General features: G+C 50.7%; 11 protein-coding genes across 11 annotated transcripts; 4 read left to right on the forward strand and 7 right to left on the reverse strand.

Annotated features, from left to right (window-relative positions):
- Nucleotides 1-171: 171 nt before the first annotated feature.
- On the reverse strand, nt 172-2,035 carry N7525_007294 (sugar porter family MFS transporter; the record flags this gene model as incomplete). Its single annotated transcript, XM_002567827.2, has 2 exons — nt 172-1,640; nt 1,729-2,035. Coding segments are annotated over 2 exons (1,776 nt in total), but the record flags the coding sequence as incomplete, so codon positions are not given.
- Nucleotides 2,036-2,429: 394 nt separating this feature from the next.
- On the forward strand, nt 2,430-4,335 carry N7525_007295 (arylsulfatase; the record flags this gene model as incomplete). Its single annotated transcript, XM_002567828.1, has 2 exons — nt 2,430-2,584; nt 2,634-4,335. The coding sequence occupies 2 exons, from the start codon at nt 2,430-2,432 to the stop codon at nt 4,333-4,335; spliced, it is 1,857 nt and encodes a 618-aa protein (XP_002567874.1).
- A 202-nt stretch (nt 4,336-4,537) lies between these two features.
- N7525_007296 (uncharacterized protein) lies at nt 4,538-5,935 on the forward strand (the record flags this gene model as incomplete). Its single annotated transcript, XM_061213971.1, has 1 exon — nt 4,538-5,935. One exon carries the CDS (start codon nt 4,538-4,540, stop codon nt 5,933-5,935), a length of 1,398 nt encoding a protein of 465 aa, XP_061068402.1.
- A 339-nt stretch (nt 5,936-6,274) lies between these two features.
- N7525_007297 (uncharacterized protein) lies at nt 6,275-7,087 on the reverse strand (the record flags this gene model as incomplete). Its single annotated transcript, XM_002567830.1, has 2 exons — nt 6,275-6,651; nt 6,706-7,087. The coding sequence occupies 2 exons, from the start codon at nt 7,085-7,087 to the stop codon at nt 6,275-6,277; spliced, it is 759 nt and encodes a 252-aa protein (XP_002567876.1).
- A 1,313-nt stretch (nt 7,088-8,400) lies between these two features.
- On the forward strand, nt 8,401-10,469 carry N7525_007298 (Zn(II)2Cys6 transcription factor; the record flags this gene model as incomplete). Its single annotated transcript, XM_061213972.1, has 3 exons — nt 8,401-8,406; nt 8,460-9,437; nt 9,489-10,469. 3 exons carry the CDS (start codon nt 8,401-8,403, stop codon nt 10,467-10,469), a joined length of 1,965 nt encoding a protein of 654 aa, XP_061068403.1.
- Nucleotides 10,470-10,619: 150 nt separating this feature from the next.
- Nucleotides 10,620-12,245, reverse strand: N7525_007299 (putative iron-regulated transporter; the record flags this gene model as incomplete). Its single annotated transcript, XM_061213973.1, has 5 exons — nt 10,620-10,898; nt 10,958-11,646; nt 11,704-11,743; nt 11,840-11,958; nt 12,077-12,245. The coding sequence occupies 5 exons, from the start codon at nt 12,243-12,245 to the stop codon at nt 10,620-10,622; spliced, it is 1,296 nt and encodes a 431-aa protein (XP_061068404.1).
- Nucleotides 12,246-12,776: 531 nt separating this feature from the next.
- On the reverse strand, nt 12,777-14,555 carry N7525_007300 (mitochondrial 37S ribosomal protein mS47; the record flags this gene model as incomplete). The annotated part of the gene is made up of 4 exons (XM_002567833.2): nt 12,777-13,985; nt 14,043-14,204; nt 14,257-14,376; nt 14,448-14,555. The coding sequence occupies 4 exons, from the start codon at nt 14,553-14,555 to the stop codon at nt 12,777-12,779; spliced, it is 1,599 nt and encodes a 532-aa protein (XP_002567879.2).
- Nucleotides 14,556-14,750: 195 nt separating this feature from the next.
- Nucleotides 14,751-15,759, reverse strand: N7525_007301 (mitochondrial 54S ribosomal protein uL4m; the record flags this gene model as incomplete). Its single annotated transcript, XM_002567834.2, has 2 exons — nt 14,751-15,602; nt 15,676-15,759. The coding sequence occupies 2 exons, from the start codon at nt 15,757-15,759 to the stop codon at nt 14,751-14,753; spliced, it is 936 nt and encodes a 311-aa protein (XP_002567880.2).
- Nucleotides 15,760-16,146: 387 nt separating this feature from the next.
- On the forward strand, nt 16,147-17,469 carry N7525_007302 (mitochondrial 54S ribosomal protein mL38; the record flags this gene model as incomplete). Its single annotated transcript, XM_002567835.1, has 2 exons — nt 16,147-16,678; nt 16,745-17,469. The coding sequence occupies 2 exons, from the start codon at nt 16,147-16,149 to the stop codon at nt 17,467-17,469; spliced, it is 1,257 nt and encodes a 418-aa protein (XP_002567881.1).
- Nucleotides 17,470-17,643: 174 nt separating this feature from the next.
- On the reverse strand, nt 17,644-19,766 carry N7525_007303 (Peptidase S26A signal peptidase I; the record flags this gene model as incomplete). Its single annotated transcript, XM_061213974.1, has 4 exons — nt 17,644-17,829; nt 17,887-18,293; nt 19,024-19,479; nt 19,550-19,766. The coding sequence occupies 4 exons, from the start codon at nt 19,764-19,766 to the stop codon at nt 17,644-17,646; spliced, it is 1,266 nt and encodes a 421-aa protein (XP_061068405.1).
- Nucleotides 19,767-21,181: 1,415 nt separating this feature from the next.
- On the reverse strand, nt 21,182-21,786 carry N7525_007304 (uncharacterized protein; the record flags this gene model as incomplete). Its single annotated transcript, XM_002567839.1, has 2 exons — nt 21,182-21,641; nt 21,707-21,786. 2 exons carry the CDS (start codon nt 21,784-21,786, stop codon nt 21,182-21,184), a joined length of 540 nt encoding a protein of 179 aa, XP_002567885.1.
- Between the last annotated feature and the right edge of the window lie 534 nt (nt 21,787-22,320).

Consider the following 22,320-nt stretch of genomic DNA (forward strand, 5'->3'; position numbering starts at 1 on the left):
TACTGCGTTTGATTCTCAGTTCTAGCTGCCTTGAGGGCGATTGGCTAGGGGGTGGATTGTTGCTGTGGGCAATTGCCTTGAGATGTATCTTCTATTACATGGCAGGTGGAAATGAATTGGTTTCTATCGATAGGTCTTTATGATAGGAAAATAGAACTATCTAGCCTAAACTCAAGACCGTCCGGTCGACTCGACATGTGCAGTCCGATGCTTGGATACCGATTCGACATTCTCGATCTGCGCATCCTGATACCTTTCATCAGGTACCTGTGGTGCAGTAGCATCATCCAAAGGATCTTTCCACCCATGCTCAGCATCCGGACGAGCATCAAACATTCCGTTAATCTCCTCGAGAGACTTGCCGGCTGTCTCCTTCAGACAGAAGTAAGTAAAGCCCACAATCACCACATCCAGCAGGCCAAAGAGCAAGAATGTACCCCATCCTAGGCTCTCCTGGATATACGGGGTTGAGAAACTCCAGACAAAATTGAACAACCACTGCGATCCAACACCGAACGCAACACCAGGCTCCCGAATGCGCGTAGGGAAGATCTCACTCGCACACGGCCACGGCAATGGACCCCAACTGAAGTTGTAAGCGATGATATCGAGGTATATCAGGGCAACCGTGGCAATCCCGGAAGAAGTAACCGTCCCATCACCAGGCTGAGGGTAAGTCTTCACGACCGCCGCAGTGGCAATCATACAAACCGCCATAAAGCCCGCACCACCCGCCAACAAAGGCCGTCTCCCAAAACGATCCGACAAAAACACCACGAAAACCAAACAAGCAACGACCTTGATCGCGCCAAAAATCCCCGTCAACAAAAGCGTCCGATCCCCATCCCCAACAAGCAACTCAAAAAACTGCGGCCCGAAATATGCCAACGCCGTCGACCCCGTCGACTGCTGCGCAAGAAACAGTCCACCCGCAATCCCCATCCTCTTCAAATTCCCCGCTTCAACCAACTCCCAAACCCGAAACCCATCCCTCTCATCCCTCTCCTCCTCCAACCCCCTCCTCATATCCTCAAACTCCCCCCGAACCCCCTCCCCCTCCCCACCCCGAATCCAAACAAGACACTCCCACGCCTCGGCCTCCCTCCCAACACCCAGTAACCACCGCACACTCTCCTTAACACCAAACATCCCAACCCCCATCAGAACACCAGGCACAAGCTGCAACCCCACAGGAATCTGCCACTGCCGCGGCCCAGCCTCGTCTCCCATCCCCTTCACCCCATAATCAACCCAGTACGAAACAAGGATCCCAACCGTGTACGTGAGCTGGTAACAACTCCCCAACTGGCCCCGGATTTCCTTCGGGCTCATCTCCGACATGTAGATGGGGATGACGGTTGCAGACCCGCCAATGCCGAGCCCGCAGATTACCCGTCCGACGTAGAATAGAGGGAGGGAATGCGAGTCGACCGTCTCGAGGATTACGCCCACGCTGAAGATTAGAGAACATAGGCCCATGGCGAGACGGCGTCCGTGGCGGTTTGTTATTGGCCAGATTAGGAAACAGCCGGCGAAGGCGCCGGCTTGTTGGATTCCGACGGCGATTGCGCTCGTGCGGGTTTTTTCTGAAGGGTGGATTGAGAATGAGGTTGCGAAGGTTTGGAAGGTTAGGACGCCGCCTGTGGGATGTTAGTATGAATTTGTATGGATTGGATGGGACTGGAATGCTGGGTTGGATAGGTAGGTATGTATGTAGTTGTCACTCACCAATTACTCCAGAGTCATAACCGAACAAAGCTCCGCCGCAGCAGAGTACGAGAGCGAACCAGTATATGCGCCAGTGGGGTCTTGGTGGCCGTGTTGTTTCCATTATATGAGCTGGGTCTGGAGGCTCTAACTGTGGTGTTTGGGCGAGCTGCGAGTAGGAGATTGTGGGTGTTGAGTTCCACCAAGTATTCAGAGTGTTGTACCAATTAGAGAATGGCAATATATGGATGGGGCTATATGTATATGCACTGGAGGTGGGCAGGGATGTGGAAGATATAGCCATTGCATTGGGACAAGTGTAGATGTAAACTATTGAATCAGAACTGTCATAGATCCAAAAGAGGGAAAACGGGTCGGGTAGAGAGCTGTTTCTGGACGTGGAGAACCCCGGATAAGTGGATTATGTCATTGGGGGTTGCGTGACTTCCAGGGTGGTATTTTGTATTTTGTATTTTGTATTTTGGTATTTTCTCATTTTCTTGTTTTCTTATTTTGTTATACTTCCAGGACATTGCGTGATTTCCCATCTGATTGGCTTCCAAGTCCACCTGGGCACCGTCGATCAAATGTGGAGTTCAAATTCCCCGCATTTCGAGCCGATGGCCGATGGCCGATTGGCGATTTCCTTTGTGGTTACGGAGATATAACCATGGCGTGTCACTCACCCCTTAAGCCCCTCATCTTCTCTATTTTCCTTCAAAATGGCAAAACGTCCCAATTTCCTCGTCATAGTCGCCGATGACCTAGGTTTCTCCGATGTAGGCTGTTTCGGCGGAGAAATCCGCACGCCCAACATCGACCAAATCGCCAGAGAGGGACTCCGATTTACTGACTTCCATGCAGCGGCAGCATGCTCGTAAGTTTCCCTGAGATTATCATCTCTCAGTTAAACTCACAACACCCAGTCCCACGCGCGCCATGATCATGACCGGCACAGACCACCACATCGCCGGTCTGGGCAATCTAATCGAATGGACCAACATCTCCGGCCAGAACGGACCTAAAGGATCATCCATGAGCACCGCGCCCCAGCGCGGCATGCCCGGGTACGAGGGCTACCTCAACGAGCGGGTCGTGGCACTCCCCGAGATCCTACGCGACGGGGGATATCACACCATCATGTCGGGCAAGTGGCACTTGGGCCTAACTCCAGAGCGCTCCCCACACAAGCGAGGGTTCGAGCGCTCATTCGCGCACTTACCCGCCTGCTCAAACCACTATGCCTACGAGCCGGAGTTAAAAGACCAGGACCAGTGCCCGACCTTCATCGAGGCCAGCTACATCGCCCTGCACATGGAGGACGGCGAGTACGTGCGCCACCTCCCAGAGGGCTGGTACTCGTCCGATGGCTACGGCGACAAGATGGTAGATTACCTGAAAGAATGGAAAGCGAGCGGCGGCAGCGACGGCCCTGATGGACAAGGTGACCGTCCGTTCTTTGCATACCTCCCCTTCACAGCGCCGCATTGGCCGTTGCAAGCCCCGCGCGAGTACATCGACCACTACCGCGGTGTATACGACGAAGGCCCCGATGTGCTCCGCGCGAAGCGGCTACAGCGTTTAAAGGAGCTGGGGATGGTGCGCGACGACGTCGAGCCGCACCCGGTGCAAGCGGAGGAAGTCAAGGAGTGGGATGAATACAGCGCGGAGGAGAAGAAAAAGTCCGCGGTGGCGATGGAGGTGTTTGCCGGGATGGTCGAGTGCATTGATTCAAATGTTGGGAAGGTAGTCGAGTACCTTCGGTCGATTGACGAGCTGGATAACACATTCGTGTGTTTCATGTCGGATAACGGTGCCGAAGGCGCCGCCTACGAGGCCTATCCCATGGTCCAGAACGGCGTTATGCCCCATCTGCAGAAATACTACGATAACAGCTTGGAGAACCTCGGGAACGGGAACTCGTTTATCTGGTACGGGCCCCGCTGGGCACAGGCTGCTACTGCCCCGTCGCGTCTGTATAAAGCGTATACCACCGAGGGTGGCGTGCGTGTCCCATTTACCTGTCGCTTCCCTGCGAACTTCAATATCAGCCCTGTAGACGTTTCGGCCGGTAAGGGCGGGATCACGGATCAGTTCGCCACGGTTATGGACCTGGCACCGTCTATATTGGATATGGCGGGGATCAAGCACCCAGCGCCGACGTACCAGGGTCGTGAGATTGTTGAGATGCGCGGACGAAGTTTCCACCCCTGGGCAGTGGGTCAGGCGGAGCGGATCCATCCGGCCGAGTTTATTCAGGGCTGGGAGACGTGTGGACGGGCTGCGCTGCGTTGTGCGGACTGGAAGATCGTTTTTATTCCTAAGCCTAAGGGTCCGGAGAAGTGGCAGTTGTATAATCTCGTGCAGGATCCTGGGGAGATTCACGATCTGTCAGATGCCGAGCCGGAGAAGTTGAAGCAGTTGCTTAAGCTCTGGGATCAGTATGTGCTTGAGACGGGTGTTGTCCCGCTCTGTCCTGATCTTGGGGAATTTTTAGAGGCGACTGAGGCACAGATGCCTGAGAATGCGTGGATGGAGTTTGACTATTGGAAAGATGGAGCTAGAGACCAGCCGGAGAAGTTTACGCGTCAACCGCCGAGGTTTCAGCGGACTGTGAAGCCTTTCTGAGCGGGATTTTCATAGTTCGAATTTTTCCAAACAGACCAAATCGAAAATGACTTCCAGATGTCCTTTGTTTCAGAATATGCAACTCGCCGATACTCCTGAGTAACCGCGGGGTAAAGCAATTCACCATAGACCGTCTCGAATAGACTTACATTCCCCCTGAACCCAGGGCTCCCCATGCCAGGAATATCCAAGAATGCCCATTATGAAAGGCAAACTAATGTTCTTCGACGAAGTAGCCTGGGACAAAAGCGACGCCCAACTCGCCACCTGGAAAACAGCCCTCCTCAACGAAGAATCCCTGAAAAAGATAACCACATTAATCAAAACCCACCGTCAAGGCGTATCAGACCACCTCTTCCCCCCACAAAAAGGCTCCTTCAACATGGTAATCCGCCTACGATTCATCGACGGCGCCTCAGCCATAATCCGCTTCCCAATCCCAGGCTACTCAATCTTCCCAGACGAAAAGCTCCGGCACGAAGTATCCGTGATGCGCTTCCTCGAGCGACACACAGGCATCCGCATCCCACACGTCCTGTACCACGGCAGCAGCGACGAAAGCCCAAACCACCTAGGCCCCTTCATTATCATGGAGTATATCGACCACAACGCAGATCTGGTGGATGCGCTGAACACGCCCGGAATACCGGACGAAGAGCGGCCTGTTCTCGATCCCAATATCGACGAGGATAGACTCCGCTCCGTGTATAACCAGATGGGCGGGTTGTTGCTGCAGGTGGCGAAACACTCGTTTCCTCGTATTGGATGTATATCTAATGCAGCGGACGACGAGTTCGATGACGAGTGGGTTGTCGAGCACAGGCCGTTGAGTATCAATATGAATGAGCTTGTGCAGGTTGGTGGTGTTTCGGTTGGGGATTTGCCGGGCGTGACGGAGACGTTTGGCACTGCGCGGGCGTATTTACTTGCTCTTGCCGAGTTGCATATGACGCATCTTGCGTCGCAGCGGAATGATGCTATTGACGATGCGCAGGACTGTAGGATGAAGTATATTGCGCGGTGTTTGTTTCGGAAGCTTGCGAGGGAGGGAAGGCTTTGTTGGGCTGGTGAGGATTGCGGGTTTAGGTTGTTCTGTGATGATCTAAGGCCGGCGAATGTGCTTGCTAACTCGGACTTTGGGTATACGGTATCCGGGGCTATTGATTGGGAATTTGCTTATGCTGCTCCGTTGGAGTTTGTGTTTAGTCCGCCGTGTTGGCTGTTGCTTGAGAGGCCGGAGTACTGGGAGGAGGGGATTGATGACTGGGAGAGGGTTTATGAGAGTCGGTTGGAGGTTTTCTTGCAGGAGCTGCGCATGCGAGAGGATGTTGATATTCGGCGTGGGGTTATTGGTGAGGAGAATCGGCTTTCTGGACATATGCGGGAGAGCTGGGATAATGGGGGGTTCTGGGTTAGTTATGCGGCGAGGAGGAGTTGGGCTTTTGATATTATCTACTGGGCGAGGATTGATCAGAGGTTCTTTGGGGAGGGGAGCTTAGAAGATCGGATTGAATTGTTGACTGTTGAGGAGAGGAATGGAATGGAGGCATTTGTACAGAGGAAGTTATCTGAGAAGGAGGAGGGTGGTTTAGTAAGTTGATATTAACGATATGATATTAACGAGATAATAGTATTTATCTTTACAGGAAGTATATAAATCTGTCAGAAGTATACAAAGGCTGGAGTAGGGCGGTCCAGGAATACAGTAAGTTGTCTATGTATCAACACGCCAGAACAAGCCTCAATTTGACGTCTTTGACCTTATTCTGACCTGATCAAATACTTTCTGCATGGAATACAAGTATATGCATATATAGGTTGTTTTGATGATTTCTGCAGAAATAGATGGCCAAACACCGGAGCGCCTAGGGTTTATCATCGACAAAAAATCATCATCTAGCGCTCTGTCAGAGAAAATTAAGATAAAGGTAATACTCTGTCATCGACTCTTTGCAGATTCCGGCAACTCGTGGAGAGTATTTTCTTTGTGGCTAGGTAGCTCTGACACAGAAGCATTGCCATCTAACTCGCTCGGTATGCCGGGAGGCTGAAAAGACTCGTGCTGCAACATTGCTGCTCCGGTGACGGGGGTCTGCGCTTGTGGTTGTTGCTTCAGTGGGCGACGACGCATGAAATACCAAAGCAAGGCGACAATGATTGCTAACCCGGCAACACCACCAACCACACCACCTGCGATAGCGCCAGCATTTGAACTGGAGGAGCTACTCGATGCCGGAGAACTGCTCGATGTTGGGGAGTTGCTTGAAGTCGGTGAGCTGCTCGATATCGGGGAGCTGCTCGGTGTTGGGGTCGCGCCTGGTTATATCAGAACTGGGCGCATGTCGAGTTTAAGCAGGACTTGAATCTTACCAAGTGAAACTGGGCTTAGTGACGTCCTACTTTCAATCATAAGTTCTTGTTCTGTCCCACACCCAACCCCGCCCTGAGTCCTATTAAACCCGTATTGACCCTGCTCACAACAGAAATGTCCGCCATCGTAGTTTCGATAAAGATCCCAGGTTTCGTTGGCGCAGTGTGCTGGGTTACTGACTTCCTGTCTGCAGTCTTCTTCATCCGGACAACACAACCCTGTGTTTGCATCGCTGCACGTTGCGCCGGTGGGGCAGCATCGGAAAAAATGTTGTGATGTTACAGGATCCTTCCCTGCGTCGGTGTCACATTCTCCTATGTCTCTTAGGCAGGAGCCATTTCTGCGTATTGCGAATCCAAACGGGGGACCATTGGCAGTCATTATAGGAAGGGAAGAAAACAAATATCAAACGAAGGTTGGTTAAGAAGAGTAGAACGTGCGTGACATATATTAAGCAAAGGCGAGGGACATGGGACATAAGGAGGTAATGGCCTCTGGAAAATGTTGGAGTTAAGTTGCCAAAGCGAGAAAAACAGACAGAAGGGTAAAGCGCACTAACCCACCTCAGGTTTTCTTTAATAGAAGGGACCCTGCGCTCAAAACAGCTGCAGGACTATATTGGTGCCGCCTTGGCATTGAGATTATCAAGTCTTGGCGAAGGTTTCCTAGGCAGACCATAACATAACAGATAGCCTTCTAGTCCAGCCAAAAGTAGTATGTGTATTCTTTCAAGATGAGCTTTGTTCTGGATCTTCAAGGCGAATACCATGATAAACGCTTTATTGAGCAAAGGGAGATTCAACATAAGACGGGAACAAAACCCCGGGGCCGTCTTATGGGCCCACTTGAGCACGGTCCTGGCAGGACAAGGCAAAGATCAACAATGTCAAGGGAAAAGGGACATTCGGGTAATCATGAAATGGACTGAAAGAACAAGTACTATGTAATGTACTATGTAATGTACCTAGGTAATGCCAAATAATTTAGATCCTATTGAAACGTGGAGGTAACAAACTGTAGTGTGCGGCTGAAAAGTAACGGAGGAGAAAGACAGCTTAACAGCGCTAAACCTCAAAAGGGCAATTAACAGGTGTTCTACGGAGTATCTCCGGAGTATACCCTGTTTTATTCTGTAAAAATAGACAGTTCCAAAGGTTATTATGTTATTCTATACCCGTTTACAAGTTAAATCAGTCACAACCCTACTTTGATAGTCATTTTACACTCTTCAACCGAAATTAGTGAAGGCAACATAACTATCTCTCTTTAGCCTCTACCAAAACGTATCCGGGTAATAATCTAGTACTTTCTGTTCAAAGTTTTTATTGATGCCATGTGAATGGAAACGCCTAGCTTTGTATTCTATAACATTGCCCATCCGACCTCCTGGACATGAAGTGCTACCTACCTAGGTAACTAAATGCAAAAGCATACCCTAAGCATCACCGACTATCACCTGACTGGTACTAGTACAATTAACTGGAGAAAGACCTCGGGAAGTAGTGGTCACTAAGTAATCAGGTGCTGTGAGATACTCTAGCTAGGTAGCATGACCCTCTTATAAAGCGGGGACACCCCGATCGGGAAATTCACATCGGCCTAAAATCCGGTTCATACCCATATGGACATATACGTAGTTATGTACTTTGTTTGTATCTAGTGCAATCTGGGTTTACACTGGGGCTTCGTCCATCATGGAGGTAATTTGTATACTCCTCGCCTTGTTCCTGACACTAACGTGAATCCTTCCCAGGTACCAAAAGCCCGGGGAGCTGGTAGGTCGGGCCCGCGTCGACGGACAGGATGCCTAACATGCAGGGCCCGTAAGGTCCGGTGCGATGAAGGGAAACCTGGTTGCTCTAATTGCGACCGACTGCGTCTACAATGTCTCTATAAACCCCCTACCGCCCCAGGCGTCGGGTGGGGGTCATCAACTCGGCCTTCAAACAATATAACTGCATCGCCCAACAACCCAGCGGATATAGACAGTTCAGGCCCGTCCGCTGCAGCCGCTACAGCATCCCGCTCTCCCGATATCAACTTCTTCAGTACCGTGCTTCGTGCAGACGGCCACCACACAATATCAACGCCGACAACCACACTTGGACAGCTCCCTACAGACCAGGACTCCTATCTTTCCGAGTTTGACATGCTTGGATTTATGGGCGGTGTCACCTCTGACCTTGAGCAGAAACACCTGGACTTGACAACCGGGCTCTCGATGGCTTTCACGGCTAGTCCGGCGTTGCGGTCGCTACCCGCAACACTCATACCAGGCATGGATGAAGGGTACTTTTCAGCAGACCGCCGAATTCCATTTACTCCGGATACATCGCCTTCACTTGTTGATAGGACCTCGATTGACAGCGCAGACGTGCCAACTACACGGGGCAGCTTGTGCGATGCAGGCGGCACTTCATATGAGGACCAGTTGCTACAGCACTTTCTGACTATTGACCCGCCGGCTGCTCTTTTTGCGCCGGTAAACATCGAGTGGAAGTATATGCGACCAGCACTGCTGGCTCATGCACGAGATTCTAGTCCGCTTTTGAATGCTGTATACTGCTATGCAGATGTCCATAAAGCGATGACAGAAGGGAAAAAATGGCATTGGGCGCCGACCTTTTATAGACTGTCCAGCTCGGAGATCCAAGCTTGTATTCATGGCGAGGTGACCGAGTCTACACTCATCAAAATTTTTGCTGCTGTCTTTCTCTTAATGATATCCGAGGTATGTTCTGCTTGGTCTCCAATAGAGTGGAATTGGCTCATATTGTCCCAGATCCTCTCATCTCCCGAAATATGTACCGGAACTTCTTATATTCACTCCGGATACCTTATACTACAACGATTCCATAATCGTACCCGACATTGGACCGGCCTCGGTCATCTCTTAGTGTCATGGGTCTCGCTGCTAGATGTCAAGTCCCTGATCGCAGGCCGAGATGGCGATCCTCTCACAGAGCTCGGCAACATCCCAGAACATAGACTAGATACGCAAAATTCCCAAACACCTCACACAAAAGCGCCAACAGACAACTGCAAAGAAGCCAGCATCGAAGACCCATTCCTCAGCCCAAACTACCTCATCTACGAATCAATCGTAGGCCCAGCATTACGATTCTTCGTACAAGCCCAACAAGTCGTCCGACGCATAGTCTGCATCGACCTCCACCACCGCAGCCGCGGAACCCTAACCGACGAGTTCGAAGTACTCCAACTCGCCCACAAAGTCGGCGCAGACCTCGAAACACTCTGGCACCGCCGTCCCCCAGTAATAGACGTCTACGGCCGACCAGAAGCCCTAACAGATATCCTGTGTGCGCCTGTGGCGTCGGAAATCTGCCGCACATTCCGACAATACGTGGCCAACTTCTTAGCGAACTTTATCTACCTGCATCGCGTGGCGTTTGCAATATACCCTCGCACAGATCGCGTCAATGGCGCCATCGATCAGATCATTCAACTGGCTACCGTTGACTCTACCGGGCGGGACCATCTGCCTGTTAGCTTCCTATGGCCGTTGTTCGTTGCTGGCCTTGAGGGTACGGATGATCAGCGCAAATGGATTGTCCATGAGATTCAGCGTATGGCAACTGCTCATGAAACTAACTCGGCGCCTTCGGTTACTCGCCACCCGGCTGTTGATAGGGTCCTCGTGCTTGTGGAGGAGATGACTCGGCGGCAGGATGTGTCAAGCACATGGGCGGACTCGAAATGTGTGAGGCGGGAATTGTTTTCGGACTTTTTCGTTATGATTTGAAGTTCACGTTGGGCAAGAGATGTATATAACACTTTTAATGGTCTGGCGGTGCGCTCATATAAAGCGACTTTGCTTTTTGGTTATCTTTGTGACGATCTCGTTCATATACAGATTCTTAAACGAACTATGATACAAGAACTTACAACCACTTCAAACGTTCAAACCCGACCCAGACCCAATTGCTTGATATGACGCTTTATCCCCGCCCATACACCGCGATCGATGCAGCAGATGACCTCGTTCCTTGCGCACATACGCCGCAAAGCAAACAGCAGCGACCGCCACAGCCCCAGAACTGATCATCACCGGATAGACGAACTGAGCCGGCAGCGGGAAAGCAATAGTCGAAGCAAAAGAAAGCATCTCGAAAACATTCTGCAGCGCCATTTCAGTCGCGGAGAAACGGGCACGGGCATGTTCCTGGATGTTCTACATAATGGCATTAGCACATGCAACCCACCAACAATAAGCTAAGCGAATTCACTTACCTCTTGAACAAGAAACTGAACCGACAAGTCGAATCCCCAAAGCCCAACCCGACTCAAAGCAACACCCGCAATAAGTGTACCCGCCACGAACCGCGAGCTCGAGTCCCAAGCAACGAAAGGCACGGCGGCAGCAGCCACGCATGCAAACTGCCAGTTCAGGAACCACAGCCCGGACCGAATGGGACCGATCCGGTTCATGATCATCGGCGCTGTCCATGTGCCGGATAGCTCGGCGATCACGGAGCCGATGCGCATGTAGCTAACCTGTAACGAGGTAAACCCCGTGCTTAACAGGTACGTGACCATTGTTGCGCCGAAGGATAGGACTGTTAGGTAGAGCAGGCTCAGGGCGAGGGATGCTAGGAAGACTGGGCTGGCTATGTACTCTTTCCAAGGTGCTAGTGACTCTGACAAGGAGTGGAGTACCTTGGGCGATGCACTGTGGTGAGCATCGTCGCTCTCGTTATTTATATCATCTGCTTGTGTTGTAGGAGCTTGTGTCTTGGTCAAGGCTGGGACTGATTGGTAGACTTGGGCAATGGCCATGTATTCGACCAGCACAGATGCGGTATTCAGGGTGAATACTGTCCAAATTGCGTATCGGGTCGATATGCTGTCGATTAAGGATATGAATACTGGCGCTAGGAGCTTGCAGAAGAGATCAATCCGTCTCATGGAGGCGTTCAGGTCTGTGGTTCGATCAAGATTAGATATTGTAGAGCTCCAAGTCGTTTCGGTTTTCTCACCTTGTCGAGGGACATTGATACTGTTCGAGATGACGATTGCCTAGTGGCAAATTATCAGCGATGTCCTTTCCTAGCGTAGCAGAAATCGGATGCATGGAAGAAACCAGACAAGCCAAATATGATTCCCCGTACATACCCAGTCCCGTTCTACAGCCACGGTATTGGCCGTAGCGGCCAATTTCTCCATACAAGCCAGCAAACCCTGCACAGCAAACAGGCCAATTGTGAGCGCCCAAGAGTCCGTAGACAGAGTGACTATAAAACACAAGCACGAGACCGCGACAGGGACTCTTTGCCACACTACTCTTTCAGTTAGCCATCGGGCTGCATGATACTCGGTGCATATCGAAATATCCCAAAGACTCCAACTTACCAATGGAATGCCTCACGGCTACGAGCCGGTCTGAGTGATCAACTTGCGCACCCAGCCAGGACGATAGTGCGACGGCTGAAAACGCCCGCACGAGGGCGTATATCGAAGCATACAGTAGCGTCCCCGGGAAGATCGAAGCTAGGAAGAGCACGGCACCAAATTCGAACATGCGTGAGTTCCATGTTGAGAGAGTGTGTGAGATGTACAGGCGTGTTAGTACTGAGCGGGCTTCTGGTGCTGGGGTATCATTTGGTCGTGAAGCATTATCCGCCGTGGGTAACAGAGCACTGGACGAATTGTTGACGTTTTCTGATGAGCGCCGGCTAGGCGCTGGGGAACTCTCAAATTCCATCTGAAGGCGCGGCGATTTACAGCATATGTACAAGGGACTGATGGGATGGGTATTTGTGGATTTTATTGAGATCAGTTGGGCGTCGGATCAGTAATGTCGCGGGTGGGCTGAGGACCTTGTGGAAACTTAAAAGGTTGGCAATAGCAGACATATAATGAATGCATTTATATTGAAGTCTTACTAGAGTTCATCTGTTCAATATTACAGTGCTACTAGAGAAATCAAAAAATAATCAATAATCGCAAATCTTCACGAAATGAATACTATGTGGTATATGGGCCCAATTCCCACTAAATTCTAATACACCCGAACAATAAAAATTACAAGCTATAGACCGTATCTCTCTCTTTAATCCACCCACTTGAGTCCTTCGGGAGATGATGTGGTCGTCCGTCGGGCAATCACCTCAACGACCTTTCGGCGCACACCCTCGCGGTGGGCGTATTTCTGGAGGAAGTAGTCGACCACGGGTCTCCGCGATGAGTGGCCTTGGCGCACAACCTTCTCAATCTCCTCCTCAGAGGGAAGAGCAAAGTGGGCATGAGGGTAGTTTTTGTAATCTCCCTGGCTCAGAAGTGGTAGGCGGGACTCGCCCTCAGAGATCTTGAAGAACTTGTCCACGGTTTTATCCGAGACCTCACCGAGAGTAGCGGGCTGCCACTCAGGCTTGCGGGCAGGCTTGGACATCAGGCGGGCCTTGACACCCTCAACGAAATCAGGGTGGCGCATGAAGTTGCCAGCGATCTTGTGCTCGCGCTGGAAGGTCTCTGAGATGCTCCACTTCTTACCAAGACGCAGCTGGCGCAGGGTCACCTTCAGAGAAGTTGGGGAGCGGCCTGACAAAGTCTCCAATGTCTTTTGTGCCCACTCCTTGTGCTCAGTTTCCTCTTCCAAAGCCTGGATGATCTCCTCCATGGTGTTGAATCTGAAACAGCGGTCAATGGCAGTGCGCAGGCCACCGGCCATGAGCATAGGCTCCTCCTCAAGCGAGGGGAGACCAAGGGAGAACTCAGCCATGGTCTTGTTCACGATTTCCAAACGCTCGGGAAGCTCGACGTGGTCGGGGAAAGTCAGCTCAGAAAGACGCTGCGCCACATTGCTCAGAACACTGGAGTGCAAGTAGTGTGTGGCAATGCCTGCATACAGAGCCTGCACACCCTGCAGGCGCTCCGAGGTCAGAGCCAGGTATGTACCAGTCTCACCATCCAGGCGCGGGAGGAAGAACGAGCCGCCAACGTCCGGGAAGAAGCCAATAGTGGTCTCGGGCATAGCAAAAACGGTACGCTCAGTCGCAATTCGGAAGGGGGCGTGCATGCTGAGGCCCACACCACCGCCCATGGTGATTCCATCCATAAATGAGATAACAGGCTTCGAGTATGTGGCGATCAGGTGGTCGAGGCGGTATTCCAGGCCGAAGAAATCTGTCGATGCTTTTTGTCCTTCCACTCCACTCTCATTCTGCAACGCGAGGGCAGCAACATCACCTCCTGCGCAGAGAGCCTTGGTGCCGGCTCCGGAGATGAGGATCATGTTCGCAAGATGAGATTTCTCCCACTCCTATTCATCCAACGCTTAGTATTGTATGTTTCTAAAGTCCCAGGTATCCATTCTAACCTTCAGCCGAGGGAGAATCTTGCGAGCCATCGAGCCATTGAGGGAGTTGAGCTTCTTGGGTCGGTTGAGCTCAACGCTGCGCAGGCCGTAGATTGAGTTGAACAGAACATCATCGCGCTCATCACCGGGGAGCTCTTTGGGGATATCAGGTGTAGTCGACATCTAACAATAGTAAGCACTGGATATCGGTTTTCTCTCCGAACAGGGTATGTACCATAGCTGTTGCCCGAAAGGCAGGGTTGGTCACCTTGGCTCGTAGAGGCATTGCTGAAGGGACGCGCGAGATCCAGCTCGGCGAGGAGATGCGATTGAATTGTCGGAGTAACATTAGGAACTGGAATATGACGAGAACCAGGGAAGGGGCTTATGTGGTGACAATCAGGTGTTTTCTCCGCTTTCCCTGACCTCGGGAGTTTTTCGCTGGATTTTCTTTCCGCTCCGAGGACCAACTCTCCGCCCATAACCGACAAGCTCGGAGGTACATCTCGGAGGCATCTCCTCAATTGATGTCATTTTTAGAATTTATTATAAATGGATGCAAATAGTATGACTGTGATATAATACAAAAAGCCATTTCAAGTACTGCATATGCTGTAGCCCCAGCCTGACTGAAAAGCGATAATGTTCGAAGTATAGTTAGATGATCTATTTGTACACAGCTAGATAATGCCAAAAGAGAAAAAGAAACAGAAACAGAGAATGATACGATTAAACGTTCTCCCATGTAGCCCTCAACCGGCTAAATTTCAGGGGATACACCTTTTCTCCGCTTGCTGAAGGCGAAAAGAGAGTGTCCACCTTCGGCAAGTCCGTCGAATGCGAAAGCAGGATCTTATGCAGTGCATTCTTCTCAATAACCAATCTCGCTGTCTCCAGGACATTCTTCACATCCAAATCCTCGACGCAGATAGTTCGTGCGTGGTTGCCAAACTTTTCCACCGCATCAGAGAACATCTCATTCGGCTCCAGTGTAACGAATGTAGACCGGCCCTTATGGTACCAGCCATGAGCTTGGATGAGATTTTTGATGAAGAATGGGCTCGAAGCTTCGTTGATATCAATGGTGTTGTCAACAACAATCAATTCGCCGCGTGAAAGCCGGTGGCTGAGGGCAATGCGCCAGGCCTGATCGTAGATCTTTCGGGGCAGATCGGTCGAGAAATCACGAGGGTGAGGTCCGAAAGCGACACCACCACCTCGACGAACTGGCGACATCTTATCACCCGCACGTGCACGACCGGAGCCCTTTTGCGCGTACAGCTTCTTGTGACTACCGTGCACATCGTCCCTCCACTTGGTGCTGGCTGAACCTTGTCGGGTGCTGTCACCCTCGTAGACGACTGCGCGGTGGAGAATATCGTGGCGAGTGGGCATCTGAAGTAGTCGCCGGGAGTAGTGGACCAGACGTTGGGGTTCCAAGTCAGGCCAGCGGTAGGTCATGACTTGAACAGGGGTTTGGCCGCCTGGTCGTTGTGCTTGTTCAACCTGAACGGCATCCTTGGCTGCTCCTGGGGGTTGCGTTGTGGCCTCGGTTGCCATTGAGCGTGTAAGGCATCGTTGCTGTATAATTCAATGCGCTGTCAGTAAATGCGTTATAGGACTGGACCAAGCAGAATCCATGGAGTGCACTAACCGTCACCTGCTTCGGGCCTGATACGAGTCCGCCCGAGCTGCGTGACAGCAGCCTCAGCGACCGAATAACATCGTTGCCTGGCATTGTGAATGTCACGGTGTGATCGACGTATAAGTTGGTGATGCCCGGAGGCTTGAATGGAGCAAAAGTTGATCCCGGGCGGTGGGTGCCAGCAGAACCTTGGCGCAACAAAGTGTAGATTCAACTACTAGTTAACCAGCCCTTACTTTTTTCTTTTTTCTAAGGAAAAAATGGTTTTAGGTGTTATTTATACGGTGAAGGCGATAAAATGCACAAACCGAGCAGGGGACCCTTCTATGTTAAGCAGAGCTGCGCAATATTCTACATGGCATCCCCGGAGCACTAGGATGGTCACGTGATGGACTAGGTACCGAACAGAAAAAGTTCCCCGGAAGACAACAACATCGGATCCTCAGGCCAAGCCCATCATAACCCCCAATTTCTCGAATTATGGCCCACTGTGAGCTGGCTTCGAAGCCTCTGCTCCAATGCCTTCGCAACACCTACTCTAGAGGCGTGGCTGGGGTCCAGCTCCAAACGCGAGCCTTCCAGTCGACCGCCAGCGTTCGCGAGGCCGAAGCTGAAACTCCGAGCCAACCTTTCCACAAGGCACCCGATCCCTCTCTTGTGACGAGTCCACGTCTTGAAAGACGATTGCTGCGACAGGGAACCACCCCCATTGGATCTCGTCGTCGCCGTGCCGCGCTCCAAAACTCAGACAACATTCCTTTCGAACAACTACCCTACCAATGTTTCCAAGAAGCCCGGAAGATTTTGCTTGCGGACCGTGAAGAGAAATTGAAGGAGATTGAGACGATGAGGCAGCGTCTTGCCAGGCAGGAGGCTTTGTCCGTCGAGGAGGCCGGAGGAGCCAAGGCGAAGAAGTCTCGCGTCACTGCGATGCAATTACACCTGGAGCACCTCAAAATTCTGGCCGATATTAACGACCCCTTGGTCAAGCGAAAGTTCGAAGATAATGAAGGTAATCACCTCTAGGTCAACTGATCAAATTGGGCCAAGGCTAATGGTCCGTTTTCTATCATTTCAGGTGACATGTCCAAGCCCATCTACCGCTTTTTGGCCGACCGAAAATGGCGCGAATACCGCCGCAAGATTCTGGTCCAGCGTATCACCCAGATGAAGGTCATTCCCGATGTCCTGCCTCACTGCGACCCCATCGTTGAAACAAAGTTGTACTTCGGCAAGCGACAAGTCCAAGCTGGTGAATTCGTCGAAGCGAAACTCAGCACAGACGCACCTAAACTTGACGTGCAGATGTTTGAGGGTGGTGAGAAGCTGGTCACCATTGCAGTTGTCGACCCCGATGTGCCGAACGTTGAGAACGACAACTTCGATTATAAGACTCACTTCCTGGCCGTCAACGTCCCCATCTCGGCCACCTCCACCAAGGTCGATCTCGCACAGCTTTTGGAAGACTCCCAGGTGGTTCTTCCCTGGCTACCACCTGTTGCCCAGAAGGGAAGTCCCTACCACCGTCTCTCTCTCTTCATCATGGAGCAGAAGGATTCCCAGCCTCTCGACTTTGCTGCTGTCAAGGCTAAGGAGACTAACCGTGACACCACCCTCCTTCGCACTCTCCAGTCCCGTTACCGTCTCAAGGCCATCGGTGCTCACCTGTTCCGTACCCAATGGGACGACACCACCTTGGAGGTCATGAAGCAGATTGGATTCGACGGTGCCAATGTGGAGCTGCGCCGCAAGAGAGTCGAGCCTCTGCCATATAAGAGACGCAACCCCTCTTCGTTCCGCTGATCTTGTTTGTTCTCAAGCCTTTGTATTGTACAATTTGATATATGTATGAATATGCACACTGATTTAATCCCTTCCATCCGAACTCCATGCGTATGCTTAAACAAAATGGACCCGAGTGCCACGAATCGGCAAACTGCAATCCACCTGTCCGGTATAATGTACATTGTATAATCCTCAAATGTTCTGGGCATCCAGTTGCGCCGGTTTCAGCGGATTTGTCACCCACTCCATCTTCGACAGAGGCCATACCCTGGCAATTATCTTCCCATTAATGAGACCCATGGGCACTGGACCGTAATTCCTCGAATCCCTAGACCAGGGAAGATTGTCGCCGGCGAGAAAGACATGACCTTCGGGGATCTGCACAAACACCACAAGTCAGCAATTGAATCCAATCAGAGACAAGACATAGCCCACCTGAATCATATTCCCCTCCTTGCCAATATCCGTACTAAGCGGCTTATCTTGACAGACAAAATCCCCAGGCATGCCCACTACCCGCTTGGCCACATGCACGCCTTGAAAGTTCGGATGACCATATCGCACGACGTCTCCGACCTCAATTCCTTTGCCATTGCGGTGCATGCGCGATATCAGGAGCCAGTCACCTCGTACGTCGAAGGTAGGGTACATCGACGGGCCCTCGCTGAGCTGGATGGTTATCAGGTGCTCCCAGATCAGCGCACAGGCACAGAACGTGCTGGTGCCATTGAGCGCAAGGCGGCCAATGGTGCGCAGGTTGGCAGTCTTTAATACAGACCGGATTAATTGCTCCATCTGTGGTGAATTGAAAGCATGGTATTTCTCAGATCGAGCTTCATCAACTATTCCGCGGTTAGTCGGGAACGGTCATGTGACCATATGGAGCCTTTAAAATACCTTTTTTTTTTTTCGTTTTGCTCCGCCTTTTCCTCTTCTCCCACCATCAGTCAATGTGTGCTGTGTCTTAAACCAGCGATGCATTGAATGTCGCTGTCACATTGGTCTTGGTATCCAGAAGCCTTCCAGCTACATCAGCTGCCTATTAATGTTTGGGTGCTGGGCTGAGAAGGACCTGGATTCTCAGTTCATGTCTCAATTATCGTGAGCATCTTTACAGATTGGAGATGCGATTACAGTCGATAGCCTTTACATATACTATTCCCCTTACCCCCTACCCCTACCCAATCCCTTTCGGGATATTCGCTTCTCCAAATGCTAGAGCTTGCCGTCGCCGAAATACATAACCAGGACGAGCACGTGTGGACAATGAAGCAAGATGAACACAACCAGCCTATCAGATAGGTTGTCCCCCAGTGTGCCTCACTTTGACCCCATTTCATTATGGGACTGGGTTCTTGAGGCATGCGTAGCGGGGAGACATCTCAATTAGACAATTGATTATCATTTTTCGATTTCTCATGCTCTGTCAATTCTTTTTGTAGCCTTTGGACACTATCGACGAAATTTATCCCTGCGTCAATTAACTAAGGTGGCTTCTGACACAGTGATCAGCATCTAACAGCCATGTCAGTCCAAGTCCAAGCAAAGCCAATCAACAAGCATAATACGTACCCGGATGCTTCTCAACCGGCTCGATGCCCTCCCTCTTCTTCGCTTTCTGCCGATGATCCACCCCGTACTTCTTATTCCGATCCTCAAGCAACGAATCCAGGCCTGCGGGATGTGCCAACTTCACGCTCTCATCCGATACAAAGCTGCCCATCAACTGCGGCGGACCTAGAGGCACAGTGTCCCCGCGATCAACCTGCCAGAAATGATACGTCTTGCCATAGATAGGCGCAACATCCCGCATCTCCGCCGTCTCGGCAGCTTCCCATACAGCATCGGGCACGCCAGCCGGTGCTGGCATGATCAGCATCCCACTTTTGACCTCGAACTCGTGCGTGTGCCAGAGCTTACGCTCTTCGGTGGGAAGGGTCGCGAAAATGCGCGGCGAGACCATGTATTCCACGCCGATGAAGCGGGCGTTTGCCTTGGACGAGTCGTAGATCAGACATTGGCGCATATCTGGATGAGGTATTAGTGTTCAGCACATGGACCATTTGGTTGTATTGGCTGTAAATATGTTGTTACAGACCCTCTGTTAAGTGAGTGCAATAATGATTGGCCTCGACGCATCGGGTTGGATCGTTGGCGTAGTTGTGAAATGCATTGAGATGCGCGCAGATTTGTTTCACCGGCGTGAAGTCCTGGATCATCGAGGCTCCGCTCTCGAGGATTCGACTCTTGATGGTCCGTGAATCGCCTGGGAGTTCATTTCCGTCGCTGCAACAGCTCTTTTCGAAGTTTGACATTTTGCCGTATGTGCGTTGACTCCAAGGTTGTGTTTGCGAATTGTTGGTGAGTGTTTGCTACGAGAGACTTGAATTGACACAAACTGCAATTAATACTTGGATCATATAAATCCATGAGGCAAGTTCAAGTTTCTTGAATTGTTTCTTTAGCATTGACGTCACGATGATTGCTGACTTCCTATTTGGGACTATTCGCTATTACAGCTACATTTATTCCATAGATATGGCTACTGGTATATAATTGGTGGAAATAAGAAAGCCATAGTACATTGTACTTCAAGCCCAACTTGCCCCATTGTGGTCAAGAGGATCAGTATAAACCATGGTTGTGCTGTAAATCCGGGATAAGGGGGTAAATTGTTTATTTCTACTTTTTTGGGGACTATGACTCAATCGAACTGCAAACAAGAGCTGAAAATTCTTCGCGACGTGTCTTACGCAGGATACCACGCAAGCCATGTTTGACTTTGATCTACGGGTCCCCGCCGACAGCCCATTGACCCCGATTAACTCCAGTTAGATGATACGGCTAATAGACGTCTAGTTCTGAATCCGCCAAAAAAAAAGAACCAGACTTTTACTTAAAATAAAATAATAATTTCTGTAATTAACTCAACTTCACTATTTGTAGGAATATCAAAAAGAATGCAAAGCTTGAAAGAAGATAAATTGTGGGGGTGGGAGTTATAGTGGGGTGGTGGGTCAAAAGTGTGAATAGCTTCAAAAGGATCCCGAAGTAGAAAATAAAAAAAAATGGCCCCAAGGATCTTCACAACAGCTAGGCTAGGGACAGTTTCCTCATCGGCTAGGACGCGCCTCGCTCAGGCTTTGAGGCATCAGGGAGCCCCCTTTTCAAGGTGGGGTTGGTGTACTCCCTGTCGTCAGCCCGTGACTCACAGTTCTTCAACCCGACCTAGCTGTGATTCGAACACGCAACCTAACATTACCCTGCCCGGGGCACTTCCCATCTGAGCTATGGGGGTTGGGGGTTGCTATGTCTGGACTTAAAGTTCCCTTTATGCTCACTTTCCTTATCGTTCCTTCCTTATATAGAACTCCAGGGACGCTCTTACCTTGTGGCAGTCCCTTCCTTCCTATTTCAGAATGAGTGCTGCCTTCCAAGAGGTGTCATATCTAGGTGCCTTCCTCGTGCATATGTATCGTGGATGTGACCGGGTCTACTTCCCATCTGAGCTATTGGGGGGGGGGGGGGAGGTTGGGACTTAAAGTTCCTTTTATGCTTATTTTCCTTATCGTTCCTTCCATGCTAAACCATGCAGGCCGTAGTCCAATATAAATCGTTGTACGGAGCATATTATATGTTTATACCGGATACCACCTCTTCTTCATACGGTGATATCACGTACTAGAGCGGTTGCGCTTCTGATATATTGGAATTAATTTGCCTCGATAGCTCAAGCGATAGTCTCCTTCTGCTGCAACAAGTCATAAGTCGGAGCCTTCCTCATATCAAAATTGCCCTGACCATCAAAACGGTGCTGATCTTTCTTCCGTTGGCAGTAAGCTATTGCTATATTGCGCACTATGCTCCACTCAAGCATGCTCGTGCCTAAAGCCTTGTTATCAACCTTGAGCGTTTCCAAAGCCTCCTTTACCCACGCGACACAATTCCACCCCGGCCGACCCTGTCGGACAGGCGTATTGCGCATAATCTCGGCTACATGATATCCATCCAATACCTTCCCGACCATGATACGAACAAGTAACATGCTAGTAGCGGCAAGCGAACACTCCAGCTCTTCGAAGTGCCACTCAGAGCCTCCGCCCAGCTTTGGACTCTCGTTCGCGTGGTAACGGAATCCTGTGCTATTCTCCGTTTCAACTTTGGGCCCTACAATCAGGGACCAATGGTACCTAGTCAAGATATATATCAATCTTACTGCTTGCAAGCTAAACAACATCATGGATGGTGATCTCACGTGTCTTCCTTGTCTGGCATCGTTGGTTTGCCTCCTCGTGCATGGAGAGCAACATATAACCGGTCTTTGTTAGAGGGCATTGCAAGTGACGTTAGCCGAGATGGCGAGATATTCTGCTAATTTGGCTGATTATTGCTGAAGGGATGGTCGAAATGGGGGTCTTTCTGGATGGGCTTTATGGATGTCTTTATACTTTCGTGGCTCAATGCTCGCTACAAGCTTTAACCAATACTATAGCCGCTCCTGGATACGATGTGATGTGATTCGTGTTGCAGTAGATCTTCCGATACTCTTAAAATAGAACCGAGTTTTGGGCACTTTGCTCGGATAGGTCGTACGTTGAACCGAAAGGAAAAGGGGCCAATTGCATTTACAGAAATTCCAACCGAACAGCAAACCCCTGCTAGTAGGATTGGGCACAAAAAATAGAATCGAAATAGGGGCCCTGGAGGGCTTGGAAGATGACGTAGGGGACCTGTCAGCTGACCCCGCCAACATGTGCTTGAGACTCCGCTCCAATGCTCCAAAGCAGGCGTGTCTATATCGAACTACATACATACCGGATAATGCCTGGCACTCAAGACCTTTCCCTTTCCGTTTTAGTGCTCACCTCT

Source organism: Penicillium rubens (assembly GCF_028828025.1).
Source record: "Penicillium rubens strain IBT 27055 chromosome Unknown utg000003l_segment0_segment0, whole genome shotgun sequence".
NCBI lineage: Eukaryota > Fungi > Ascomycota > Eurotiomycetes > Eurotiales > Aspergillaceae > Penicillium > Penicillium rubens.